This window comes from Passer domesticus, chromosome 18 (assembly GCF_036417665.1).
Source record: "Passer domesticus isolate bPasDom1 chromosome 18, bPasDom1.hap1, whole genome shotgun sequence".
NCBI classification, from domain to species: Eukaryota; Metazoa; Chordata; class Aves; order Passeriformes; family Passeridae; genus Passer; species Passer domesticus.
The window spans coordinates 7,809,157-7,831,895 of record NC_087491.1 but is presented as its reverse complement, the minus strand read 5'-3'; the positions used below and the strand labels follow the sequence as shown (position 1 = coordinate 7,831,895).

Below are 22,739 nucleotides of genomic sequence, written 5' to 3'. Positions count from 1 at the left end.
CTCTGTGCCTCAGCACAAGAAAGCACAAAGCTCTGGAGCTGTAATGAGTGTGGAGTCTGACTCCATGGAAACTGAAATAAACTCCTTTTAACTCTATCAACTAATGATCAGGGTGTGGTGCGAGACAAAAATTTTCCTATCCATGAACATTTTATTTGCATATATCCGAGTTCATGACAGGCTTGCATTAATGCTAACAGAGACTCGTTACTTCTTTTTTTTATTTTTAAGAGTAGGGATGAAATTTTAATCACTGTGGAAGAATCAGCCAATCTGTTTCAGTCTGGTTTCTCTATCGTTTGAAAATGAAAGTATTTAAATCCACTGTAGTTGTTTCAGGAGAGCAAGAAGATGATTTTCTTGCCTTGCTCAGCAGATAAGCAGCTCTGATACCAACCCACAGGCTTTAGTCTGGGTTTCACAGAGTTTGGGAAGGTGGTAAACGCTGCAGGAACTTGGACAATGTTTGAGAGGTTCTGCTCCTCACTGGGATTTCTGTTATCTCTTCATCACAGCCTACTCACACCACACCCCAACACAGCCAAACCACCACAGAAAAATCTGAAAAATTAAACCCCGCAGTTTCCAACCACAGCTCAAAGTACAAGGAGTTGTTTTGTTTATTTTAGAGCCCACTTCATCTGTGGACTTTTCAGCAGACCAGGAAGATTCCCCATGCAATCAAATCCTTTAACTTTACATTTAAACCTTTCAAGTTCCTCATTTTAGCCCTAGGAACAGCAAGCCTTGTCTGATACCATCTCTAGCAGCAGAGGTGCCACCACAACTGCCACCTAAATAAGAAACCAAAGACTGAGTTTCTAGCATGTTTCTCCAGGAAATTTAGGAACGAAAGCCACAATCATGAAGGAAAGTTTTATTTTACTTGTAATGCCCACATCCTAAGATTAAAGATATTTTTAAAAAATTAGCTGCAAAGAAAAAGATAAAAGCAAAACAAGAACAGATTTTTACACCTTTAGGAAATCAAGAAAAAAAATAGGCACAAGTTTACATTCATTAGTTTCAGATATGGCAAAGGAATGTTCTACTGAAGAGGGATAAATAAAATCCTGCTTTCCCACTTCCCTGTATGAGACAACACAAGTCATGCTCTTCAAAGCCACACTGATCTTGTAGATACAAGGCAGATTTTTCCTCATAATTTTTTTATTAATGTGCTTTAAAGACCATAAAGACCCTCCTAGAGCCATTTGGCACAGTCTCCACATACATACTTAAGTACCAAGGATGTACTTTAACCTCTGGTGAAGCTTGTTACAACCTTCACATAAAAAATGAAAGTCATGCATATTTTAAAATCTGTTTAAGCATCAGACACTATTGAGGGATTTTATTTCATTGCTGCTAAGCCACTTTAAATCCCCATCAGTGTTAAAATCTTGCAAGTGTCAGCCCAGGATGATTTAACCCCTTGACAATAAGGGCTCATCATAAAAAAAGGTGAACGTCTCATCTCAAGGGGCTCTACCCCAATACACAGCTGCTACTAATACTGAAGAATTTCCATTGCTAAACACAGTCAGCTGGGGAAGGGGTTTTCTGGGGATGTCAGGAAGGCAGAGGGCAGGCTGGTTCCATCACACCCTTTAACTCTGCCCTGCAATACAGCTGAGTACAAGAATCACCTTTAGGGCTGGGCCCTGCTCTGGCTGGGACCAGTGGAAGCAGCCTGAGGGCTGCATCCAAAGGCCTTGAACACAGCAGGTCCTGACAGCACTGCTCAGGCCAGGGAAAGCTTCTGCCACAGGAACAGCTCCTGTCACCCCCCTGATCCCTGAAGTTCCCTTCAGAGGCTGCAGACACCTTTCTGCCTTTCCTCTTGGGCTGCACTGGGACTGGGGAGGGACAAAAAGCAGCAATGAAGTGAGGGGGAGGTGTAGAGAAGTTTAACATCCGTCCCAGTAAAGATAAAACCAGTTTGTCTCAGCAAACATCCTTGGCTGGTGCAGGACCAAGTCACTGCTGGTGGGAAAAGGCAGAGAACTCGACCTTCAAAAGCTGCAGATGTTCCCGAGGCAGAGTCCTCTTTACCTTCACTGGGAGGGCTGTGTAACCTACTTGCAATAAGGGCTAAGGAAAAGCATCAAGCTGTAATAAAACAGTCTTTCTTCATTTGATTGATAAGGAATTTACAATTTCTCAGCTTAAAAAGCCACAGTGCAAGTTAGTGTTTGCTTCAGGGGGACCCTGTTTCAGTATCCTCTCCCGCAAGGATGCAAAAGCCCAAAGTCAGCAGCCAGTGGTTTTGTCTGTACACAAAACAGGCAGGCTGCCCAAGAACTGAGGACAAAGACACTCAAAATAGTAAATAAATACACATAAAACAACACTAAAAACAAACAAAAAATTAACAGCACTGATTGTTTAGAATTACAGTCCATCTCATTATATTAATCTTCACATTTTAGCATCTTTTTAACCACTATACAAAAGCTGCTGAAGTGACTTTCTTCTAAACCAGGAGCACAAAGCAACATTATTTTTTTGGCAAAGTAACTTGCTTTCAGAATATACCATACTTTCAAATCACAGTTTACATGTAGCAGGTGTGTCATTCTAATACAACATTCTCCATTTCTTTTCTTCCTGCACACTACCAGGAGCAAGACATGTCAGAGACCCTTCCTAGTTTCCACTGCTGTCCCTTAAAGCCTTCTCATAACAGTTTATTCCACGCAGCCTCACTTGGGGCAGCTGCTCCTAATTTCTGCCTCAGCATTGTCCTGTTTATTGCATTAATCTGGTTTCCAGGATAAGCCACATCAGTCTGATGTGCTTACAGAGCACCAGATGTTACTGTGCTCTACGCACACCCCCCTGCAAACAACTCAGGAGCATTTCAAGGAATCACAGAACCACAGAAGGGTCAGGTTGGAAGGAACCACAGTGGGTCATCAGGTCCCACCTCCCTCCTCAGGGAGAGTGTCCCTAAAACACATGGCACAGCACATTTATCTGCTCCTTTTATGTCCTCCTGTTTACTTTTTTTTTTTCCTCTGTTTATTTCCTTCCTGTTTTTACCAGCAGAATCCACATTAGATATCTGAAGAGGAAGAAAGCATTTGTATTCTCCAAGCCCACACACTGACTTTTCACTCATATGGAAATTCCAGATTCTTACTTGTTTTTTCCACTTGCAAAAATACATCCGGGTAAGCCTTGTGTCTTTCACCCAGAACAGGCACAAGGGGTAACTAATCAGTCTGGAACAAAAAAAGGCTCTTTTGTGGAAGTCCTGAAGACCTCCTCATTCTGAGGGCTGGACTTGGACCTGTATGTGGACTGAAACAGAAGAAGGCACAGGCTAGATCTCTACTTTTATCTGTGGCATTGTACTCACAGAGGACTCAACAAATCATTGCAAACCTCAGTCCTGCAAGCCAGGACTGCCTCAAGTCAACAGCATGAAGCTGAGTCAGGAGAGCTTTAGGTTGGATATCAGGAAAAAGTTTTCTACCCAGAGGGTGGATGGGCACTGAACAGGCTCCCCAGGGAAGCGGTCACAGCACCAAGCCTGACAGAGTTCAAGAAGTTTGGGCAACAAACCTCCCTCAGGTCACGGTGGGAATGTTGGGGTGTCCTGTACAGAAGTTGGGCTCAATCCTGATGTGTCCCTTCCAACTCAGCATATTCTATTATTCTGTGATTTTTATGATTTGCTAAGTCCAGCACACTCCACTGCTGCTGTCCTACACGAGTATCCAGCTCAGCTCACATCCCAAAGCAGCCAGGTTCCAGGTGCTGGCTGGGCACTCAGGATCACAGCATTTGAGAAGCACTACCATACCCACACACATCTGATCACTACCCAAAATTATGCTGTATTTCTTAGAACTGACAGACTGTAAAGACTCATTTCCTCTCTAGAAACTTGGTCTCAGCTCTCCAACTATCCACACACATAACCTCACATCCAGCATCTACACCTCTCACTACCCTGTGCACAAAAGCAATAGGCACCACGTTATTACCCCTTCCCCCTGCTTGTACACACCCCACACCTCCTACCCAGCAAGAACTGCTGCTGGCTCATTCTGAAATCCAGCAAGGCACTTTGATGGGTGTCAAAGACTTTGTGCAAGCACAAGCAAGATGCAAATCCCCCTGCTCCTCACACTAACCTGCCTTAGGGGCAAACACAGACCTCAGCAACCTCCTAAGCAAGGATGACCAGGACACAGAGCTCATCATCCGGTCTCCAAAGAGCAGCAATACCAAGGGAACAGACCAATTTCCCCAGAGCTTCAGACTGCTTACAAAAGTCTGCATTTTACTTCAGTGCTTTACAGAACTATTTCTTCCTCCCAGGAAAGAAATCTTTGCTAGTCACATTGGATATGGTATCACACTTAAGGTACAAATCAGCAGTAATTAGTGTCTGTAGGAACACAGCAGAGAAGAACAGAAATAAAAATCCCAAAACAAGCAAAGCCTCCTTGAGAAGCTAATGGTCAAGTGGAGAATTTACCAGCAATATTCCTGTTCCCACACACAATCGTAAACGTCAGGGATTCACCTCCCAGAAAACACAAAGGCAAAACAGGTACATACATTGCCCTACTCAAGAGAATTGGGCAAAAATCTGGGCCCGGGCAGTTCAGGACACAATGTATATCTGAAACACTGAAAGTAATAATAATGACAGGAAGGTGGAACAAAGAAGAAATTCAAACCATAAGTTGGCAAGTGGTCCTGGATCCATCCCAGCAAACACTACTGGCTACAAAAAGCAGAAGGTCCCACCAGATTGCTGTGTGTTCACAAAGTCTTGCTGCCACCGCTGCACTTTGCAGGTAGTTTTATCCACCTCTGGGAGGAAAAGGTCCTTTACAAAAGTGTTTCCCCCAGTGCCATCAGATGAGCTCCTCCTTCAGCGGCTCGGTTTCCCCGGGAAGCACGCCGTTCATCTCCGGGGAGCTCTCGGTGCCCAGATACCCCAAGAGGATCTCGCTGCGCCGCCGCGACAGCTGCAGAATGTCCTCTGCCAGCAGCTGCACGGTCGTGTACCTCACGTTGTCAAAGTCAAACATGTCCTTCAGGTACTGCACGATCTGGTGCTGCAAGAAAAGGAAGGTTCAGTCAGACCTCCTTCACCTGCTGGTACCAGCCACCAAGAGCACTCAGCAGCAGCTTTGAGGCAGCAGACAGGAGTCCCACACAGATGTGGCACAGAGAAAACCACCTTACCTTGAAGAAACTGCAGACTTCAGATAGCTGCTGCTTGGGCCCCAGAAAACCAAAGGCTAGAACAGGACTGACATGCTCCGATACGGAGTAGAAATGAGAGATAAAGCCATCTGGTACCTGTCACAGGGAAGGACAGAATTAGTTGGTCTTCATTCTCAGACAGAATTAGCAGCTTATTCCCTATCAGCCACCAACTTCCCTGCCAGAAAGCTTCAGTATCTGAAGTTAAGAGCTATTTGGAACATCTCTTCCTGCAAAACTACATTTATCTTTCAGATCCCTTGAAGGATGACTGGAGCTTTTCATCTTCATGTTTCTAAACTGCTATTTCAAGAGGAAAATGAACAGAAGAAAATGAAAAGCAATCACCAGCAAGCCTTTATTGCCTCTATTTATAATTTGCTGACCAGGCCAGGAAAGGACATACAAATATCCAAGGCAGTGCTACTGCATGACAGTACCAGTAGAGCTTCCAGTTCTCTCATTTCTCTCTGTGCCATCTCAGGAGCCAAACCCTGTCGTACCAGCTGGCTGTGGGATCAAGCTGAAAAATTGCCAGAGGCCACAGACCCTGTGGCAGAACCAGGGTTGTGAAGTTGTGGTTTCCTGTTCCCCTGCTCCATAAACTCGTCTGCTGTGATACTTTAGGAAGTCCCAGATTTAAGTGAAACTCATCAAGTAATGGCTAATTAGCATCAGCACTGGGGAGTGGAGCAGTGCCTGAACCTTCCTTTTGCTGCCAGCAAGGAAAACACAATTCAGGAGCAGTCACTTGTTGCTTGGGGTCTGTGGCCATTCCTACAGTATTGTGAGCAGGGAGAGGGAATTCCAGACAGGCAATACTGTCATTTGAATCCTCATATTAAAAAAAGGGAGAATAAACTCAGACTGATTCAATAAAATACTGGCATAGCACTGGAGCAGTGACTGCAGGACCCCAGGGCTCTAAAGCATCACAGAGAATGTGACTCTGTGCAGTCTTCTACCACTTAAGATTTCACTCTTTGTCAAGATCTATGTGCTCTCTTTTCAGCCTCAAATACATTAGATTCTTTCCCTTTTGACTAATTTTGCTTACCATCAGAAGCCTTCTTTTTGCTTTCAAAACTGACCAGCAAGCAGTTGCTAGAGCCTACAATTAACAGAGAGACCATTAGTTATTCAGATTATTTACAAAAACCCAAAGTTTACCAACACATTGTCATCAAAACATCAAAGCAGTCACACTTTGTGCCAAAACCTCTTTAAAATGACAAAATTAAAGCAAACTGGAAGCAGATTTAGCCACTTCAGATCCATTCCAGAGAAGCCTAAGGGTTTTTGAAGATTGTTAATATGATCTGACATAGTTACCCAACAGCCCACGATCCCCTGTAAGCAGACAGCTGTTACAAAGTGCCATTTTACTCTCAATCTATCAAATGAATCAGTCTTAAAAATACAGCTGGGGGGCAGAACTAAAGGAAAGATTTGCAATTTGAGCTTCAGTGTCTGCTGAGGTACTGCCAGAATGAACGACCACATGCTAAAACCCACATATTTTTCCCTACATTTTGGCCCTTTTATTCTCATTGGTAAAAATAGGTGCTGTCATCTTTTAACATCTCCATGGCATCACTGATAAAAGCCCCTAGAGCCATAAGTCTGGTTGCCAGCCAGATGCTTTCAAAATAAGGAAAGCTTTCCTGTAAACAGTTTCCATGCACAAGAAGGCTGTTGTTTAGAACTTCAGGAAAGCGTGGCATGTATAAAGAGAGAATTCAGCTCAGCTGGGGAAGAGGAGGTTATGCTCTTTTCTGGCCCTGGCAGTGGTCTCACACCCACACCAGCCTCCCTGTCTCACCGTCTCCTTGAAGCTGTCGGACAGCCAGCGGTTGCGCAGCACAGCCAGCACGGAGGAGGGAGGGTTCTCCAGGTCCTCAAAAGCATCCATGAGGATGAAGTCCAGCACAATATCAAAGAAGCTCATGCACACCACCTGACAGGGAGCAGAACAGTCTGTAAGGGGAACAGGTTTTTAAAAGAGAGGCAGGCTCTTTTGGTTTGTAGCAAGAAGATGTAACAAGCTGAAGTCAACGTAATTGTATTTCAATAGCAAGTCTTTCACATCTGGGCCATTCCTACATGCACTGTAATACAGTCACAGTGGTTTGGCTTGTAAGGGACTTAAAAACCATCCAGTTCCACCCCCTGCCATGGGCAGGGACATCTTCCACTAACCCAGGTTGCTCCAAGCCCCATCCAGCCTGCCCTTGAGCACTCTCAGGGATGGGAATTCCACAGCCTGTCTGGGCAAGGATTATCTTCTATCTCCTCTGCAAGTCTGTAAAGACAATGTCTTTACCAACCCCTCTTCCCTCGAGCTCCTGCTGAGTGGTTGGCCAGGTCTCCTGCTTCAAGGCATAACGCAGCATCTCCTCATAGCTTTCCAGGAAAGCTTTGGGATTCTGGAGAGCAGAGAAACAAAACAGAAGTTTAACTACTTGGATTTGAGCTGACATCAACATCACAGTAATCACCAGCATGAAGTTTTCTTCTTCCAACACACTGGAAAAACTCTGAGTTGGGATGGGGGAACAAGTATCCCTGTGCTTAAGACACAGTTTAGTTGTTACACAAACTTCCTACCTTTTCAGCTTTTGTCATCAGTCCTATCATCATCTGCTTCCCAACCTCCCCAAAAAACAGCTGATTGCTTTCATCCTCCAGCAGCTCCTGCAAAGGGAACACAGATGTCTCTCGTGAGCACCTACACAACCTCAAATTCTAAACTGGAAGAAGCCCAAAAGGGTTTTTTCATTGCACATGAAGCAGTGCAATGCTGCACACAGCAGTGCTGTTAACCTTTAGTAAGCTGGAACCTAGGAAACAAAACTGCACAGCCTGGGAGCCTGGAGCCATTCTCACCTGGAATGCCTGCCTGACACAATGCAGCTTTGCCAGGAAATCCTGGTCACTGTAGCAGCCAAGGAGCTCTGTCCTAGAGGGAAAGGGGAAGAATTGTGTAAATTGCAGTTCTGATGTTCGTGTTCCTACAACTGTGGCCCCCTACAAACAAAAAACTAAATTCCCAGTTTGTGCATAGAAGAAAGGAACAGTCACATCCCCTTTATCCAGCTCCCTGGGGGAGCAGAGCACCTCTGCCAGGCTGGTACAGGACTGTGCCAGCCTCCCAGAACAGTCACACTTCCTATCACTAATTTCCTGGCACAATTACTCTTTCTTAGCATGCGAGTCCCTAAAATCTGGGGTTAATTCCCTGGGAGGGCCGAACCAGCAAGAAGGATGGTGTGATTTTATAACCCCTATGGGTTATTCTGGTTATGGGGCTGCTCAAAGGCAGGTGATGTGTTCACAGAGCCCCAGGGCACACCAGGTCCCACAGCTCCAGCTGGCTCTTCACCTCAGCGTCCGGCACGCGACCTTCCCTTCCTTCACCAGCTGCAGAGCTTCCTCGTATGCTGCCACTGGCTTGGAGAGGTGGAATGGCATTTGCTCAAAGGGGAGAGAGTCAAAGAGCTGTAGAGGTAACAAGAGACATGGGGAGAACAAAATGAGCTCATTAAATATTTGCAAACACACAAGTGAGTGCACACAAGCAAGGTGGGCCTTCTTCAGAGAATCTTCAGCTAGCAGAGTTTGTCAGTGACAATTGTTTCATGCAAAGATATTTCTTTTTTCACCAAAAGCTGTCTCAGCTCTGACACCGCTCAATACTCCATAAAATTTACACCACCAAGCCATCTTAGATAGACAACAGCACTTTCCTAGCTGTTATGGCATGTTTTCTATAGCAGATAAGAAGACAACATGGAAGTGCTGGTTGGAAAAGCCTGCTCCATCCCCCTCACTAAAACCTTTTCCTAACATCCATCATGAACCTCTCAGCCTGGGGTTGTTGCTCTGTGTTTGATCATCTTCCTCTCCCAAGATGTGTTTGGCTCTGCTGCCTTTGTGCCTTCCCTCCAAGCCACTGGGCTGTGACACACAGGTGACACTTCAGTCACCTCTGCAGCAGAGAAGAAGGAATCCTCTGAGGTGGAGCTGTCCTCATCATCCGTCCGCAGCCGCAGCGATCCGTCCGCCAGTGGAAGCATCAAAGTCTTCTCTGCAGGAGAGAAAGAAGCCACATGTGTTGCAGTTCATGGACCAACATTCCTCTTAGCTCTCTTCCACTTTGTCACTCCTTCACCTGGCTTAAAGAAAAGACATAAAACCAGGCAGGAAATTGTCATTTTTCTGCAGCCAGGTGCCCTACCCAGATCCAGCAACACGCTGTCCGACGGGAGAGAGGAGCCAAACTCTTCCTGGAGGTGGTAGGCTCGGTGCAAGAGGGACTCCAGCTTCTCAGCAAACTCCCTTTTCTGGGACTCCTCCTGCAGCACACAGAAATGTCACCCTTAGTTAGCCAGCTGGGCACAGACAGATTGGACAGCACAAATACGGGAGGAAATTTTCAGTAAAAATGGGATTTGCAGTCTGCAGATTAAATGATTAAAAATAAAAAGAGAGAGGAGTCATTAATCCTACAATGCAGCTAATAATGTATGGAGAGGGAAGCTTTTACACAGCCTACTCAAACCCTCTGGCTTTTGAGCTTCACAGTTTTGTTTTCCTGTTAAAAAGGGAAGAAAGAACTAAAGAACTTTAACCTGGCAGCCAGAAAAACAGATATTTTAATAAGTTATACACCACTTAAATCTCCTGCCTTTTGACTTTAGCCTAACTTCCAGGAGAAATCACATCAGGAAACCTGAGTTGAATATAACAGGATATCCAGAACTAGATAACAGAATATTTACATTAAGGTGCTGGGCATAAGCAGAGTTTGCTATAAACAACACAGGAGGATGGAGGGGGAAAAACAAAAAAAAGGTGTGGGGAAAATAAGACTTAAACAGCATCTTGCTTTCATGCCCCTATGTTTGCATGAGTATCTCACCCAGAAGACAGGAGCATTAACAAGAAGCACAGAATCTATTTTCATAATGAATCAACCAATTTTAAGGCAGTTTTAGAAACACTACAGGGCCCTTCAAGGAGAGCCAACAACAACAGAATCCAGATTTGACTTGGATAAATATGATCCAGCACAAAAGACAAATGTCCCACATACTTACTACACCAGACTCTGTTTACAAAAGGCTGGGAACACTTTTTTTTTTTTCCAGTGAGAACTCCTAGAGAGTTCAGCTCCTTTCACAGTCCTGAGTTACAGCAGGGTTTTTTAGCTTTGTGGCTGTCACTGAGCCATTCTAGTTTAAATCTCCTTTAACACAGGTCTTCCATGAGGAGTCCTCAAGTCCCAGACAGCAAGGGGTGTCCTAAAATCCTGCTTTCTCTACCTGCAGAGGCTGAGTGAGGTACACATCTCCCTGCAGGGCCCAGGACCATACCCAGCTCCAAATTCCCACTGCTTTCCTCCTCCACACACACAGAGCTGGGCTCTGCTCTCCACCCAGCTCCACAAGTGGCAGTGACCATCAAGATCTCCATTTCAAATGCATTAAAAAGTTACAGAGGCAACACTGCCAGCCAAAGCAGTGCTGCATTCATCACAGCCTTTTCTCCCCACAGGCTGTGCCACGGGAGGACACGTGTGACAGTGAGTGACACAAGGCTGCAAGGTGGATGGAAACGCTGGGGAATGAGGGGGCGAGACGTATTAAAAAGAGAAAGAAATTAAAAACACCCACTCCCATTGCATAAGGAAGCTGCAGATACAGACAGCTCTTAAACAGAGTCTGGCCTGACTCTGCCCTTAATTTGCTCTCCTTTTAACCTCCCACATTTACTGCTTCCAGCACCCAGGCTGGCCTTCCAGCGTGCAGGGACCTACCTCTGAAATGTTCTCAGACATGCTCTCTTGCTGTTTGCTGCTGTCCCAGGGCACAGGGGTGCTGGTGCAAGCACTGTCCCTCTGCCTGATGCTCAGGGCCTGTTCCCATTTCTGCAGGGCCTCCTCAAACAGCTCCATGCCTGGAAACCCAACCAAAAACTGGCTGTGAGAGTCCCTGGGCACCCAGGAACAAAGAGATACAGGATGAGTCTTTGCTCTCTCAGACAATCCAGCAAAGAGGGAAATCCCAAAATAAAGAATAAACATATTATATTTCTTTCCTCTTTAAATATTGTTTACTCTGGATTAGAAGGAGAACATCCCCAAACTGGTTAAAGCATCATCCGTGTTACTGCCAAAATACTGTTCTCTGCACAAGGTGAGCCTGTTGCTCAAGAACAGTATTTTGGAAGCAAATTATTCACTCACAAAAAAGGTTGTTTGGTTTTTGTTTTTTTTTTTTTGGTAAGAGAAGATGGGATTTTTATTTGAGCTTAAGCTGAGAATGGAAGGGATCTTTCTGTTAGAGCTCTACATTGAGCTGCTGATGCTCTGTGCCAATTCTCACCCTCTTCTTGCTCTCACAGTGATTAACAACCCCCCAGAGCAATGCTACCCTTGGGCCTGCTCACCTTGGACATAGAGGCTTTCTGCACTGGAATCACCAATGGCTCCAGCATCTCCCATTGCCTGGGCCTCCCACATCCCTGGGGGTACTGGGCTTGAGGAGTTGACTGCCACCATCTGCAGCAAGGGAACAGAGAGCAGCAAATGCCTTCTGAATTCTCTTAAGGTTAGAGATGCTAAGATCAAACAAACACCACCAGCCTTCAGCAAAAAGGCATTTTCCTTCCCCATGTTTGCCCTTGTGCTCCCCTGTATTGATGAGCACTGAAAGGAGAGCCCAGATGGAGGAAGCAGCCCAGGAAAGATCCAAAGCAATTGCTACAAAGGCATCAGGACTTTGATGGAAAGCTCACATCAGCCCCAGCTTCCTGTACAAAAAACACTGGAGGTGGCAAGGAAGCAAGCACAGTCCTAACAAAAGGAACAGTTTCCAGAAAAAATACAGCTGAGGATTTCCCAGAGGGCAAAGGGAATCCTCACTCTCCTCTTTGTAACCAGACCCTCTCCTGGGAGGGCTGAGCTTGACACAGCAGTGTCAGTTCAGCTTTGTCCAATTTCCCACCAGGGCATCAATGTCTTCTAAAGTCTGACCCAATAAAGTGCTGGATTCAACACTATCAGTGACCAGTGTTTTCCTGTGGCTTACACAAGGATGTCCAGACAGGAGCCTGGTACTAAAAAAAAGCTACAATAATCAGCTGACAGATAAATTCCTGTCCTGCCTCCATGGATCAATCCCTGTGGAGTGTTAATAAATCACCTTGAGATCCTGAACTGCAAATCATCAGCTCACTGCTGCCAGTTTACTTACTGGATGGCAAAGAGGAGCCCAGGAAGCAAATGAGAGCACAGGCAAAACCTGCAGCTGTGCAAAGGATGAGCTGGTTTTTCCACCAAGTAATATAAAAACTGTAAGTACAGGGTCAGCTCATCTGTACAGAAACAGATGCCTCTCCGTGGGGATATCCCCACCCAGGCACCAGCAGTGGAAAAAGGTATTTATTTATGGATTGCTTTTTATTTAAAGAGAAACAGAACTTCAGTGATCCAAAACCTGGACAGCACCTGTGTGAACTGAGAAGCCATGGGGGAATTACACGGCTGTGAGTCCCTGTGGAGGGGACAGAGCTGTGCTCAGGGACACATCCCATCACAGCCAGCTCCAGGGAAAGCCGTGCCTGAGCCAGCACTGCCGCCTGCTGGAGGCACACTGCGGCCAGCACGGATTCTGCCAGCTCCTGGTGCTCCAGCTGTACTGGAAACAGCAACTCCAGCGTGTGCTGAGCAGTGCTGGCACCCAACAGCTCCTTCCAAAGGGGTGATTTTTCCCCTCTCCTTGCCCCAGCATTGCCAAGCAGCCTCTGAGCCCGGGCTGTGATGAGGGACAGCTTTGCAGGAACCCACAGAAGTTTGCAGGAACTCACAGAAGTTCATCTGTGCCCCCCTGCTCCAACAGAACGTTAGCTCTGAGCAATGGGGAGGTGAAACAGGTCTTGAAGACACAAATGCTTCCAGTTTAGGTCTCACAAAAGGTGGATATAAACACTGATGGTTTCTCCTGCCTGGTTAAGCCTGAATTACCTGTACTCATAGGCTGCTCCTTTGGCTTTGGAGGAGGTAGAATGACTGGGCTGTGTTCTCACCCTGTGCTGTTTCCTGAACAAGGCTATCAGATTTTGGTAGCTGATTTGGTTTTAAGAAGAAAGCAAGCTGTGAGCAGCCCCAGCACAGAAGGGAGGGGCTGCTGGGCCACCCAAACCTCCACCACAGAGGGAAGCAAACAAGCTCCCCATTGCTGTGAGACCCAGAAACAACCCGGCCTAACTCCTTGAGGGGGTCACAGAGAGCTCCAAGGATTCATGGCCATGTCCCACAGGGAAATCCCTCCTGAGACTCCTCCTTGGCCAAAGAACTGGCCAAGGAACCTGGAGCTCCTGGCCACAAGAAACTGCTGCTCACAGGGAAATCCAGTCAGTGCAAGGTTAACATCAGACCCTGCCCCACAATTATACTGCAATCTGCTCTGCTCCATGGGCCAGCAGAAGCCCAAGGACTGGCTGATCTCGTGACAGGTCCGTGCACTGACATCTCCCAGCCCTGCTAGCCAGGTCCTTACCGAGGCGAGGCTGTGGGAGGAACTGGAATGTTTGCTGGGCTCAATGGAGGAAATCCCGCTGAGCGTGTCATTGCTCTTGCTGCCAGGGCTCTGCACTCTCCTGCTGGAGTATCCTGCAGTTGGGAAAGTCACACAAAAACAGGATTTCAGGCCCAGTGACTGCAGCAGGGAATAGAGAGGGGAACATCACCTTGTCACGGGGCAAAGCAGTATCCACTACCTAGAAATAAGCCACAGATCTCCTGTCTGCTCTGCTGTGCCCTGAGACTGGTGTCAGTGGGGACCTGAGGCTGAGGAATGTATTCAGTGCTTATGGACAGCAAGAGGCAAGTGGAAACAATCAAGCAAAAACTCCTCCACCTCCCCTCAGGACAGGCAGAACACAGTCACCACTCCCTTGATTTTCATGTTTCACCAAACAAATGCTTCATCCCTAAAGTGCTCTGCTGAGGGCCTGGGTCAGTCTTACCCCTAGAACCAGTACAAGTGGTGAGGAAGCTGCCCAGGGTCTGGGAGTCACCACAGAGCTGGATGGACACTCCCAACTGCCCAGCCTGGCTCAGGCCACCCTCCCCTCCCCTCAGCTGAGCACTGACATCATGAGATCAATGCAGAACCAGATCTCTGCATGCCCAGATCATTATTATTGGGGCAGCCTGGTCCACAGGCTGCCTACAGGAAAGGGGATGGGAACCACAAACCTCAGGGAAAACATCAGGACACCTTTTGCTCCCAAGATTGTGAGCTCACAGTCTCTCCCTCTGCTGCCCAAACCCCGAGCTCATGGCACTACTCTTCAGAATCCCCACTTCATGAGATCAATGCAGAACCAGATCATTGCATGCCTGGGTCGTTATTATTGGGGCAGCCTGGTAATGGTCCACAGGCTGCCTGCAGGAAAGGGGATGACAACTGCAAACCTCAGGGAAAACATCAGGACAAGACTGTGAGCTCACAGTCTCTCCCTCTGCTCCCCAAACCCCGAGCTCATGGCACTGCTCTTCAGAATCCCCACTTCATCCTGCACCAGAGCACTACCAAGGGCTTTGCTCTCCCTCCCCATTCCTCTCTGCACCACCTCCACGGGGACTTTTCCCTTCTCACCAACCTTTCTTCACAGAGGAGACCCTCCTGGTTGGCAGGATGGGCACTGTGATCCCTCCAGGTTTAAAGCCACACTTGTCTGGAGCAATTTGCTTCTTCCGGCGGCGGCGGCGCTTCAGCTGGTGAGCTGCAAGAGCCAAGGCCACTGTCCCCAGGGCCGTGGCAAAGAGCACCTTGCGCAGGCCCGGGGACAGCCGCAGCTGGGAGAACACAGACTGTAACACAAAAGAAATGGAAGAGCAACAATGAAAAAACAATTCCGCTGCCCTTTTTATTTAAAAAAAAAAAAAAAATTACAGCAGTGTTAAACATGAAGCGTTTTGGCTTTACCCTCCCAGCCATAAAACATGCCCTCTGCTATGCACAACTAAGACATAGCAGCAGAGAGACTGTGGAGCATCATTTTGACAGGACACGGAGAACTTGGGTCTCCATCCTCATTGCCAAAACACTCTGGAAAATCTGCACGCAGCCTGGGACAGATGCAATCCAGGTTACCCAAATTCAGCTCTGAAAAGCTGGTGTGAGGCTGAGCTTCACTGCTCCGAGTGCTGCGTCACCACAAACGGGGAACATGTTACTCTTCTTTAAAAGACAAGTCTTTTTTTAGAGCCTTTGATGAAGAGAAAGATTGAACCTGGGTGTTCTCCCGGGGAGGGATGTGGGAGGCGCTTTTCTCTCCTTTCCAAACCCACTCAGAAGTCTCTTCCACCACCCCAAACTCCCCCTGCAACTCCTCCAATCCCCCAGCACCACCCCAGCGTGCCTCCATCTCACACAGACAACCCCGCAGAGCCAGCCCAAGGAATGTGACAGCAAAACCCTTCCTGCTCCCCGTACCTGCCCAAAGGTGGTGTAAACGAACACGGGGATCTCTGCCACGGTCATCGCCAAGGCCTGCATGATGGACATTCCCTCTGTCCTTCTGAATGCCATGTCTGCACCTTGGCACCTCGGGGAGCCGCGGCGGGGAAGGGCACTTGTGGGTGCTGTGTGAGCTGCTCACAGGAGAATCCAGCTTTGCTCTGACATCTGGCTCAGAGTGCTGGAGCTGGCCTTCACCCAACAATCCTGCTCCTGCGGGAAGAGGGGGAAATCAGGTGAGTGAGAGGAGCACCCGCCCTGCCCTTCCTGCACTTTACAAAACACACACCAGGTCATTTGGAGCAGCACATCTAAAACATCTTCTCACCAGCAGCAGCAATTCCTTTGTTTGTGCTACCAAGCACGGGGACAGATTCCCAAACTGCTCTACAGCAGCAGCACCTGGGGCTTGACAGCTCCCAGAGATTTCCACACGTCCCAGACCTGGCTGCACATGGCTGCAGGGATTTTGTCTGCAGCCCCCATATAAAAAAAGTCCCGATTATCCCAAATAACCACACGCGCATTTCCCTTGCCAAAACAGCTTCCACACAGTTTTCTGTGCATCACAGCCCTGCTCAGGAGCCACAGGGGGATTGCCCGGGAGGTTCCAGTGCTGCTGGGCAGGAGGGATGCGCTCAGGTCAGGGACAGGAGGCGCTGATGTGTGACCCCAGAAGGCGGTGACAAAGCCTGACACCCTGCCCCAGCACCCCAGGGACCGCACACCGGACACGGGCTCTGCCACAAGGTTAAACACAACGTCCTGGCCATGAGAGCAGAGATGGCGAGAGCAAAGTGCACGGAATTTCGGGCACAGAAAGCAGCCTGGGGTTACCGGCACAGGGAGTGCAGGCACCGAGGTACCAAGGCAGCCCCTCCGTCCGGGCATCGCCCCCAGCCCTGCCCGCCGCGGGCACCGGGGGTTCAGCCTCCGGCCCGGCGGGCAGCGTGCCCCGGGGCCCCCCCGCACCCGCACTGCAGCACGCCGGGCCCGCAGGAAGGGCTCCCGCACCCCGGCATCCCCCGCACCCCGGCATCCCCGCATCCCTGAGCATCCCCCTGCGCCCTCGGGTGCCTCGCACCGCTGCCGCATCCCCGGCCCCCCGCATCCATTCACCCCGGGGGCACCCCCGCACCCTCCCACCCCCATGACCGGCTTCACCCGGGGGTCCCCGGCTCGACGCTCACCCCCCCCCACTAACGATGGTGCGGCCCGGCGGGCCGGCCCCCGCCAGCGGGCGCGGGCGGCACCACTCACCGCGGCGGGGGGGGGCGCGCGGCCCCGCTGGGCGCCCTCGGCCCGCGCCGCGCGCCATGGCCGCGGAAGGGCAGCGTCTCCTTCCCCCGCGCCGCACCCCGCCCCGCCGGGGGCGGGGCCACGCGGAGGTACCGCCCCCGCTCCCGTTCCGGCCAATCAGAGCGGAGAGCCGCCCGCCGCCGCGCCAATCGGAACGCGCCCGGCTCGGGGATGCGGCGGCGATCGCGGCGGAGCGGGAAGGGGAGGGGCGGGGAGAGCGGCGCGAGTTCTTATTGGCGGGCGCTGACAGCTCCCTCCGCCGCCGCCGCCGCGCTTAAAGGGGCCGCTCCCTCCGCCCTCACCCCCTCCCACCGAGGCGCGGCCGGGGCCCGCTGACTCTGCGAGAAGCCGCAGCCCTTTTAAGAGGCGCGGAGCGGGCGTCACCCGGCGCTATAAAAGGCGGCGGCGCGGCGGGCGCGGTGACAGCGGGGGCGCGGCGCGGCCGGGGCGGCTTCGGGGCCGCCATGGAGTTCAACGTGAAGAAGCTGGCGTCGGACGCGGGCGTCTTCTTCTCCCGCGCCATGCAGGTGAGGCGGGCAGGGCGGCCCCGCCCGGAGGCCGCGGGGCGGGCGGCGCGCGGGTCCAGGCCCCGGCGGAGGCAGGGCGGGAGGCTGGAGAGGGAGCTCGGAGCCGGGGGAGCCCCGCAGGTGCAGGTGCAGCCCCTCAGGAGCGTCGGCCGTGCCTCGGGGGGCCGGGAGAGCCCCGGGGGTGGCGCTCGGCACGGGGGGACAGCGGGGACACTGGCGCTGGGTGGCCTCAAGGGAACAGAGCTGGCACACGGCTCTTTGTCCGTGCCCGGGAGGGCACACAGCGATCTGCCGGAGCTGCCCTCCCGGGGATGGTGTGGAGTCCCCACTCTGCCGGCATTCCAAACCCTCCTGGCAGCTGCTCCAGGAAGGGCCCTTCCAGCCCCGGCCGCTCTGGGGTGCCGGGGAGGGTCCCTGTCCCTGGGGAAGGGGGATGGAGGTGCCCGCCCCGGGTCTGTGCTTCAGCCCCTGGGGAGGAGCAGGGCCGCCAGGCCCTGGGGGAGCACCGGGCTGTTCAGGGATGGGAGCCCTGCTGAGAGCCAGCAGCTCGGGCTGGGGCTCCCAAGGCTGCTGAGGCACCAGGAGCAGGCGAGGAAAGGGCAGGAGCTGAGTCAGGGTGGAATTAGGAAAAGGCTCTTCCCCCACAGGTTCAGTGGGGCTCTGAACAGGCTCCCCGGGGAATGGTCACAGCCCCGGGCCTGCAGAGCTCCGGAGAGTCTGGACAACGCTCTCAGGCACAGGGGGGGTTCTTGGGGCTGTTTCTGTGCAGGAACAGGAGTTGTACTTCAGTGATCCCTCAAAATGTTCTGATATTCACAAACTTGGGATCAGGAGCTTCTGGGGATGGAGTAACCCCTGGAACTGTGGAGAAATTTGGGTACATGTGAGCAGCAGGTGGGGAGATGGAGCTGCTGAGTGTATTCATTTCTTGGGGAGTATGAGTGAAAAACTGCTTTTGTTTGGCCAGGAGAGGACAGAGGCAGGTCAGAACTGGTCGGGATCCTCCCTTGGTAGGTGAGGTCCAGCTGGTGGCTCTGGGACTGGCCTTCTTGCTGTGCCTGTTGTGTGGGGGTTGGTAAACAAAGAGAGCAGAGCTGCCTCGTTCCAGACCTTCTGTGCAGTGGAGTAATTCTGGCTCTGCTGGGGACTGGTCTCCTGTAAGCAGATATCCCCTCCTGTAACCGTGCCAGTGAGTCATATGTTATGAAAAAGGGAAATATTAACTACAGGTGCAAAATAAGGAGCAGATGGAGAACCTAAAGATGCTGTTCTCATGCAAATGACCTTGGACACAGAAGAAATGCAGGAGAGAAATCTTATGTTTAGAGGCCTTATTGTAAGTCTCTGATAAGTGTTTTTCAGCTGCAAGGCGTAGGAAGGAGACAGGCCTGGGAACAGTGTCTGCACACAGTGATTCCAGAGCAAGGAGGCGTTTATAAACCCTGGCTGCTGCCTGCTACACCTACTCCACTGTCTCCTACATGAATATTCATATGCCTAATTACAGTCGTAATTTCTTAAACCAAATGAGCACTGGCACTTGTGGACAGAGAGCAGGTGTGTAAGGAGGGGGAGCTGGAAGGAAGGAGATCTCTGAGGCTGAAAACCACCTCGTGAGGGGTCACTGCTGGGGGAATTCAGCCTTTTTGGGTGCCCACGAGCCCTGGAGTGGGTGAGCCCTGCCCCATCTCCCCCAGAGCCACCACTGACTGCTCAGCTCTGCTGTGGGCAGTAGGGGCTGGGTTTGTAGCCCTCTTTAGTTCTGCAGATCTTCTAGGATGGGAATAAGCTGTCTAGAAAAAGCTGTTTTGGTGATGCTTTCTCCAGCTCCAGGCATTTAACAAAGTGATGTTTTACTGGAACTGCAGCGACTGGGAGATAAATGGGCTGGCCATTATGTGCTGCTCCACTCAGACAGCATTTGCTCCTGCTGTCTGGCAGAGCTGTCTGACCAACACAGGAGCTTCACCTGAACTGGAACTGGGGCTCAGCCAGGGGGAAAGGAGGCAGGGCATGGTCAGCACAACACCTCTGGGCTGGCTCAGGCCAGGAGCTGGTTTGAAATCTGTCAAACACAACCCAACAGAGGTGCTGCAAGAATGATTTTGGACTAGGCTTCTCATGGCAAAGCCCAATCAAAACAGCTCCAACCCACTGCTTCCTTACCTGGCTCTTCCTTGCTCAGGCTGCAGTCACAGGACTCCTCCAGAAAAGCAGAGCAGACAGGAAAGTTGGGGTAGGAAAGCAGTGACAGCTCTGCTACCCTGGGAGTGGGGAAAGAGCTTCTAGGCTGGGGTACAGAGCTTGTGTAGGGTTCACATTCGGCTGAGGATGGCCTCTGCTGACACTTGCACCAGTTCCAGCCATCAGATCTGTGCTCTGAGGGGATGCAGCCCCTGCAGACTCCTCACTCTTCATCCTCCCTTGAAGAAGGGCCTCTGTCCTGGATCAGATGCACCTTCCAGTTGTCACACGTGGGTCTGAGCCCAAAGCGTGGCCAGGGGAAGCTGTGTGGTCACACACTGGATTTCTCTGTTCTAGATAGGCTGCAAGCCAGGCTCTTTCAGGGAGGTCAGGAAACAACTGTAGGTGTCTGTCTTTTGTCAGTTCTGATGTAAACAGGCTCTGGGTGAAAATGCCCAAGGGTGAATGCAGCTTTTGGGTGCTTATCCTCCCCTAATGTCATTACTAAAACAGCCAGAGGCTGACTTGCTCATCCTGAAGCCCCTGCAGACAGACAGACAGACTCCCCCAGCTCCCTGAACTCTGGTGATAAAATAGACTTTTATCATTAGTAGATAAAATAAACCCTCTGGTTGCCAGCCTTGTTAGTGCTCACACTTTAAAAGCTGAGAGAGCAGAGGGTGACCCAAGGAAAGGGCAAGGACTTGGTGGGGACACAGCCAGGACAGCTGACCCAAGCTGTCCAAAGGGATATTCACAATAAAACCTGAGAGAGAGGAGGAGGTGGGACATCATTATAGAGCACGTTTGTTTTTTGGAGTAACCTGGACACACACTGAGGCCCAGCTTCCTGGGAAGTGGTCACACATCACTTCAGATGGGAAGAAGACAAGACAATCTTTTGGTTTCCTTTGCTTCCACACACAACTTTTTCTTCATTAAACTGCCTTTATCTTGAGCTATGAGGCTTTTCCATCTTATTTTCAACTCCCCTGTTGTGCTGAGGAGGGAAATGATGGAGAGGCTTGGTGGCACCTCAGGTCCAGCCAAGGTCACCCACCACCGCAGTGTTTTTCCTCTCCTGTGCCTGCTCGTGAGTTAACCAAGCTGGCCCTGCTAATGGCTTCCTTCTGTCCTCTAGCACAGTTTCACTTGGCTCCCAGCCTGGCTTTCCTGCCTCCTGGTGACCAAACACTTGGAGCAGACTCTATCTGGTCCACAGTTGCTGAAAAGCAGGTAGTTTTGAGATGCTGAGTGGCTGTGGCTTCTTTCCTACTGCAGCCCTGTGCAAACGGGGAGCCAGATTTGCTCAGCTGACTGTGTTGTGCTTTTGATCACCAAAAGAGCAAATGTTACTGTGTTTTGGACATTTTGAGCTATTTGGAGTCTTTGAAAAAAACAACAGTCTAAATCTACTGGCGGCTGCAGGAGACTATTCCTGGTTTAGGTCTCTTGGCCCAGGTTTGATCTTTGTAAAGTGGAAAGTCATAAGTGACATGCAGCTGGATAAAATGGGGACCCTGCAAGTGGTACAAGGGGCTGAGCTCTGCCACGTGTCAGAGGTACAGCACACAGGCCTGGGCTGTTGTTATACTGGGATTTTATTCCCCTTTTAAGGAAAGGAAGGTGCTGGTGCTTTCAGCATGGGCTGTTTTAAAGCCTGGCTCTGTCCTTCAGTCACAGGCCTGTCTGATCTGTCCCTGTGGTGCACAGGGGCCCCTCCAGCTCAGCACTACTTGCTGACCCTCCTGACATCCCAGACTTGTGTCTGGCAGCTCTCTTGGGGGAAGGGGCTTTTCCCCTGCCCTAACTGCAGCCCAGCCCATCCATGCTCCTGTTGGGCTGTGGCCCAAGTGCTGCTCTCCTGCTGGGTCACTGCTTGCCCATCTGGGCCCTGATAAAGCATCTCTTGTTCCTGCTGGCCAGCCAAGCCCCAGAGGAAACCCAACCTTTGGCTGAATTATTCATGTCCTGGAATGCAGCACAACTCTGCTCTTCCTGGAGAGAGAGTGGCACTGACAAAAGGCTGCCCTGCATTATTGAGCACCTGCTCTGGGTCAGCTGCAGGGATGTTTCCTGCAGGGGAGCAGCCTCAGCACTGCCACCTGGCTCATGATCCCGGGCTGCAGAGCTGGGAATTGGTTCAGGGCTGTTGACCCACTCCTCAGGTTCTAGAAAACAAATGGGAGTAGTTCTGCCACGCAGGGTGGAGGAACTAGAGGTCCTTCCCAGCACTGCAATTGCCTGTGCTCTGCCAGCTCTGCCTCTCTCCCCAGGGATCTGCACCAAGCCTGGAAATCAACTTGACAAAACCCAGTATCCCTCCCATTTTTGGCAATCTATTGTAAAAGACAGCAGTGATTTTAGTCTGGGAGCAGCAAGATATAAAATACTCAAAATCTCAGGAGACTTGAGAGTGTGATCAGTTCATTTTTCCTGCATCTCTTGGTGTCACAGTGAAATATTTTTAATCAAATTTCTGTGTTATGAAAACAGATTCTGAAGAATAGAAATCCTTTACAGGGGAGTTCTGCCTGAAGTGCCTGAGTAGCCAAATTTCATAAACTGCTGTTCTTTTACCCTTCTTTCTGCTGGGCAGCCAGGCAAGAAGGGACCAGCAGCTGAGATCTTTTGCCACCCAAAAATCTCAGATTTCCACTTACAGCAGACAAAAACACAAGCTCATAGGTCAGTGTAATTTACCTGTAATCTCCTGTGCTGGCTGTGCTTCCAGGAGAAGCTTGATGTGACCTCATGGCAGGCTGCTCCTGCAGCAGGTGGCCCTGCCCTCCTTGCACTTCATGGCACATCCCCACGACTCCTGTCAAGTCAGGTGGGCTCTCTGATAGGTCTAAAAAGTCACATTAGAGGTCAGAGTGAGCTGGATCTGAGCACAGGAGGGAGCACTGGGCAGGGACAGCCCCCAGGCAGCCCCTGCAGTGGGGCACCACCACCCGAGGCTGTGCCT

The 22,739-nt window shown here is 50.4% G+C and overlaps 2 protein-coding genes across 8 annotated transcripts in view; one reads left to right on the top strand and one right to left on the bottom strand.

The window, feature by feature from the left end:
- Positions 1–862: 862 nt before the first annotated feature.
- On the bottom strand, positions 863–15,871 carry MIGA2 (mitoguardin 2). The gene is made up of 15 exons (XM_064393793.1): positions 15,738–15,871; positions 14,902–15,112; positions 13,794–13,906; positions 11,683–11,794; positions 11,051–11,190; positions 9,470–9,587; positions 9,219–9,319; positions 8,615–8,730; positions 8,119–8,191; positions 7,840–7,926; positions 7,560–7,658; positions 7,055–7,189; positions 6,290–6,343; positions 5,212–5,328; positions 863–5,081 (listed from the first exon to the last, which is right to left on the bottom strand). Exons 1-15 carry the CDS (start codon positions 15,831–15,833, stop codon positions 4,878–4,880), a joined length of 1,776 nt encoding a protein of 591 aa, XP_064249863.1. The 5' UTR covers positions 15,834–15,871; the 3' UTR covers positions 863–4,877.
- SH3GLB2 (SH3 domain containing GRB2 like, endophilin B2) overlaps positions 15,827–22,739 on the top strand; it is a 25,024-nt gene continuing 18,111 nt past the window's right edge. For 2 of the 7 annotated variants that reach the window (XM_064393799.1, XM_064393798.1), the window contains exon 1: positions 17,357–17,587. In XM_064393799.1, coding sequence (XP_064249869.1) covers positions 17,525–17,587 — 63 coding nt within the window. In that variant the 5' untranslated portion in view covers positions 17,357–17,524. Of the gene's footprint in view, positions 15,998–17,356; positions 17,588–22,739 lie in introns of those variants that run through there. The other 5 variants (XM_064393803.1, XM_064393802.1, XM_064393801.1 and 2 more) reach the window with 3 other exon arrangements.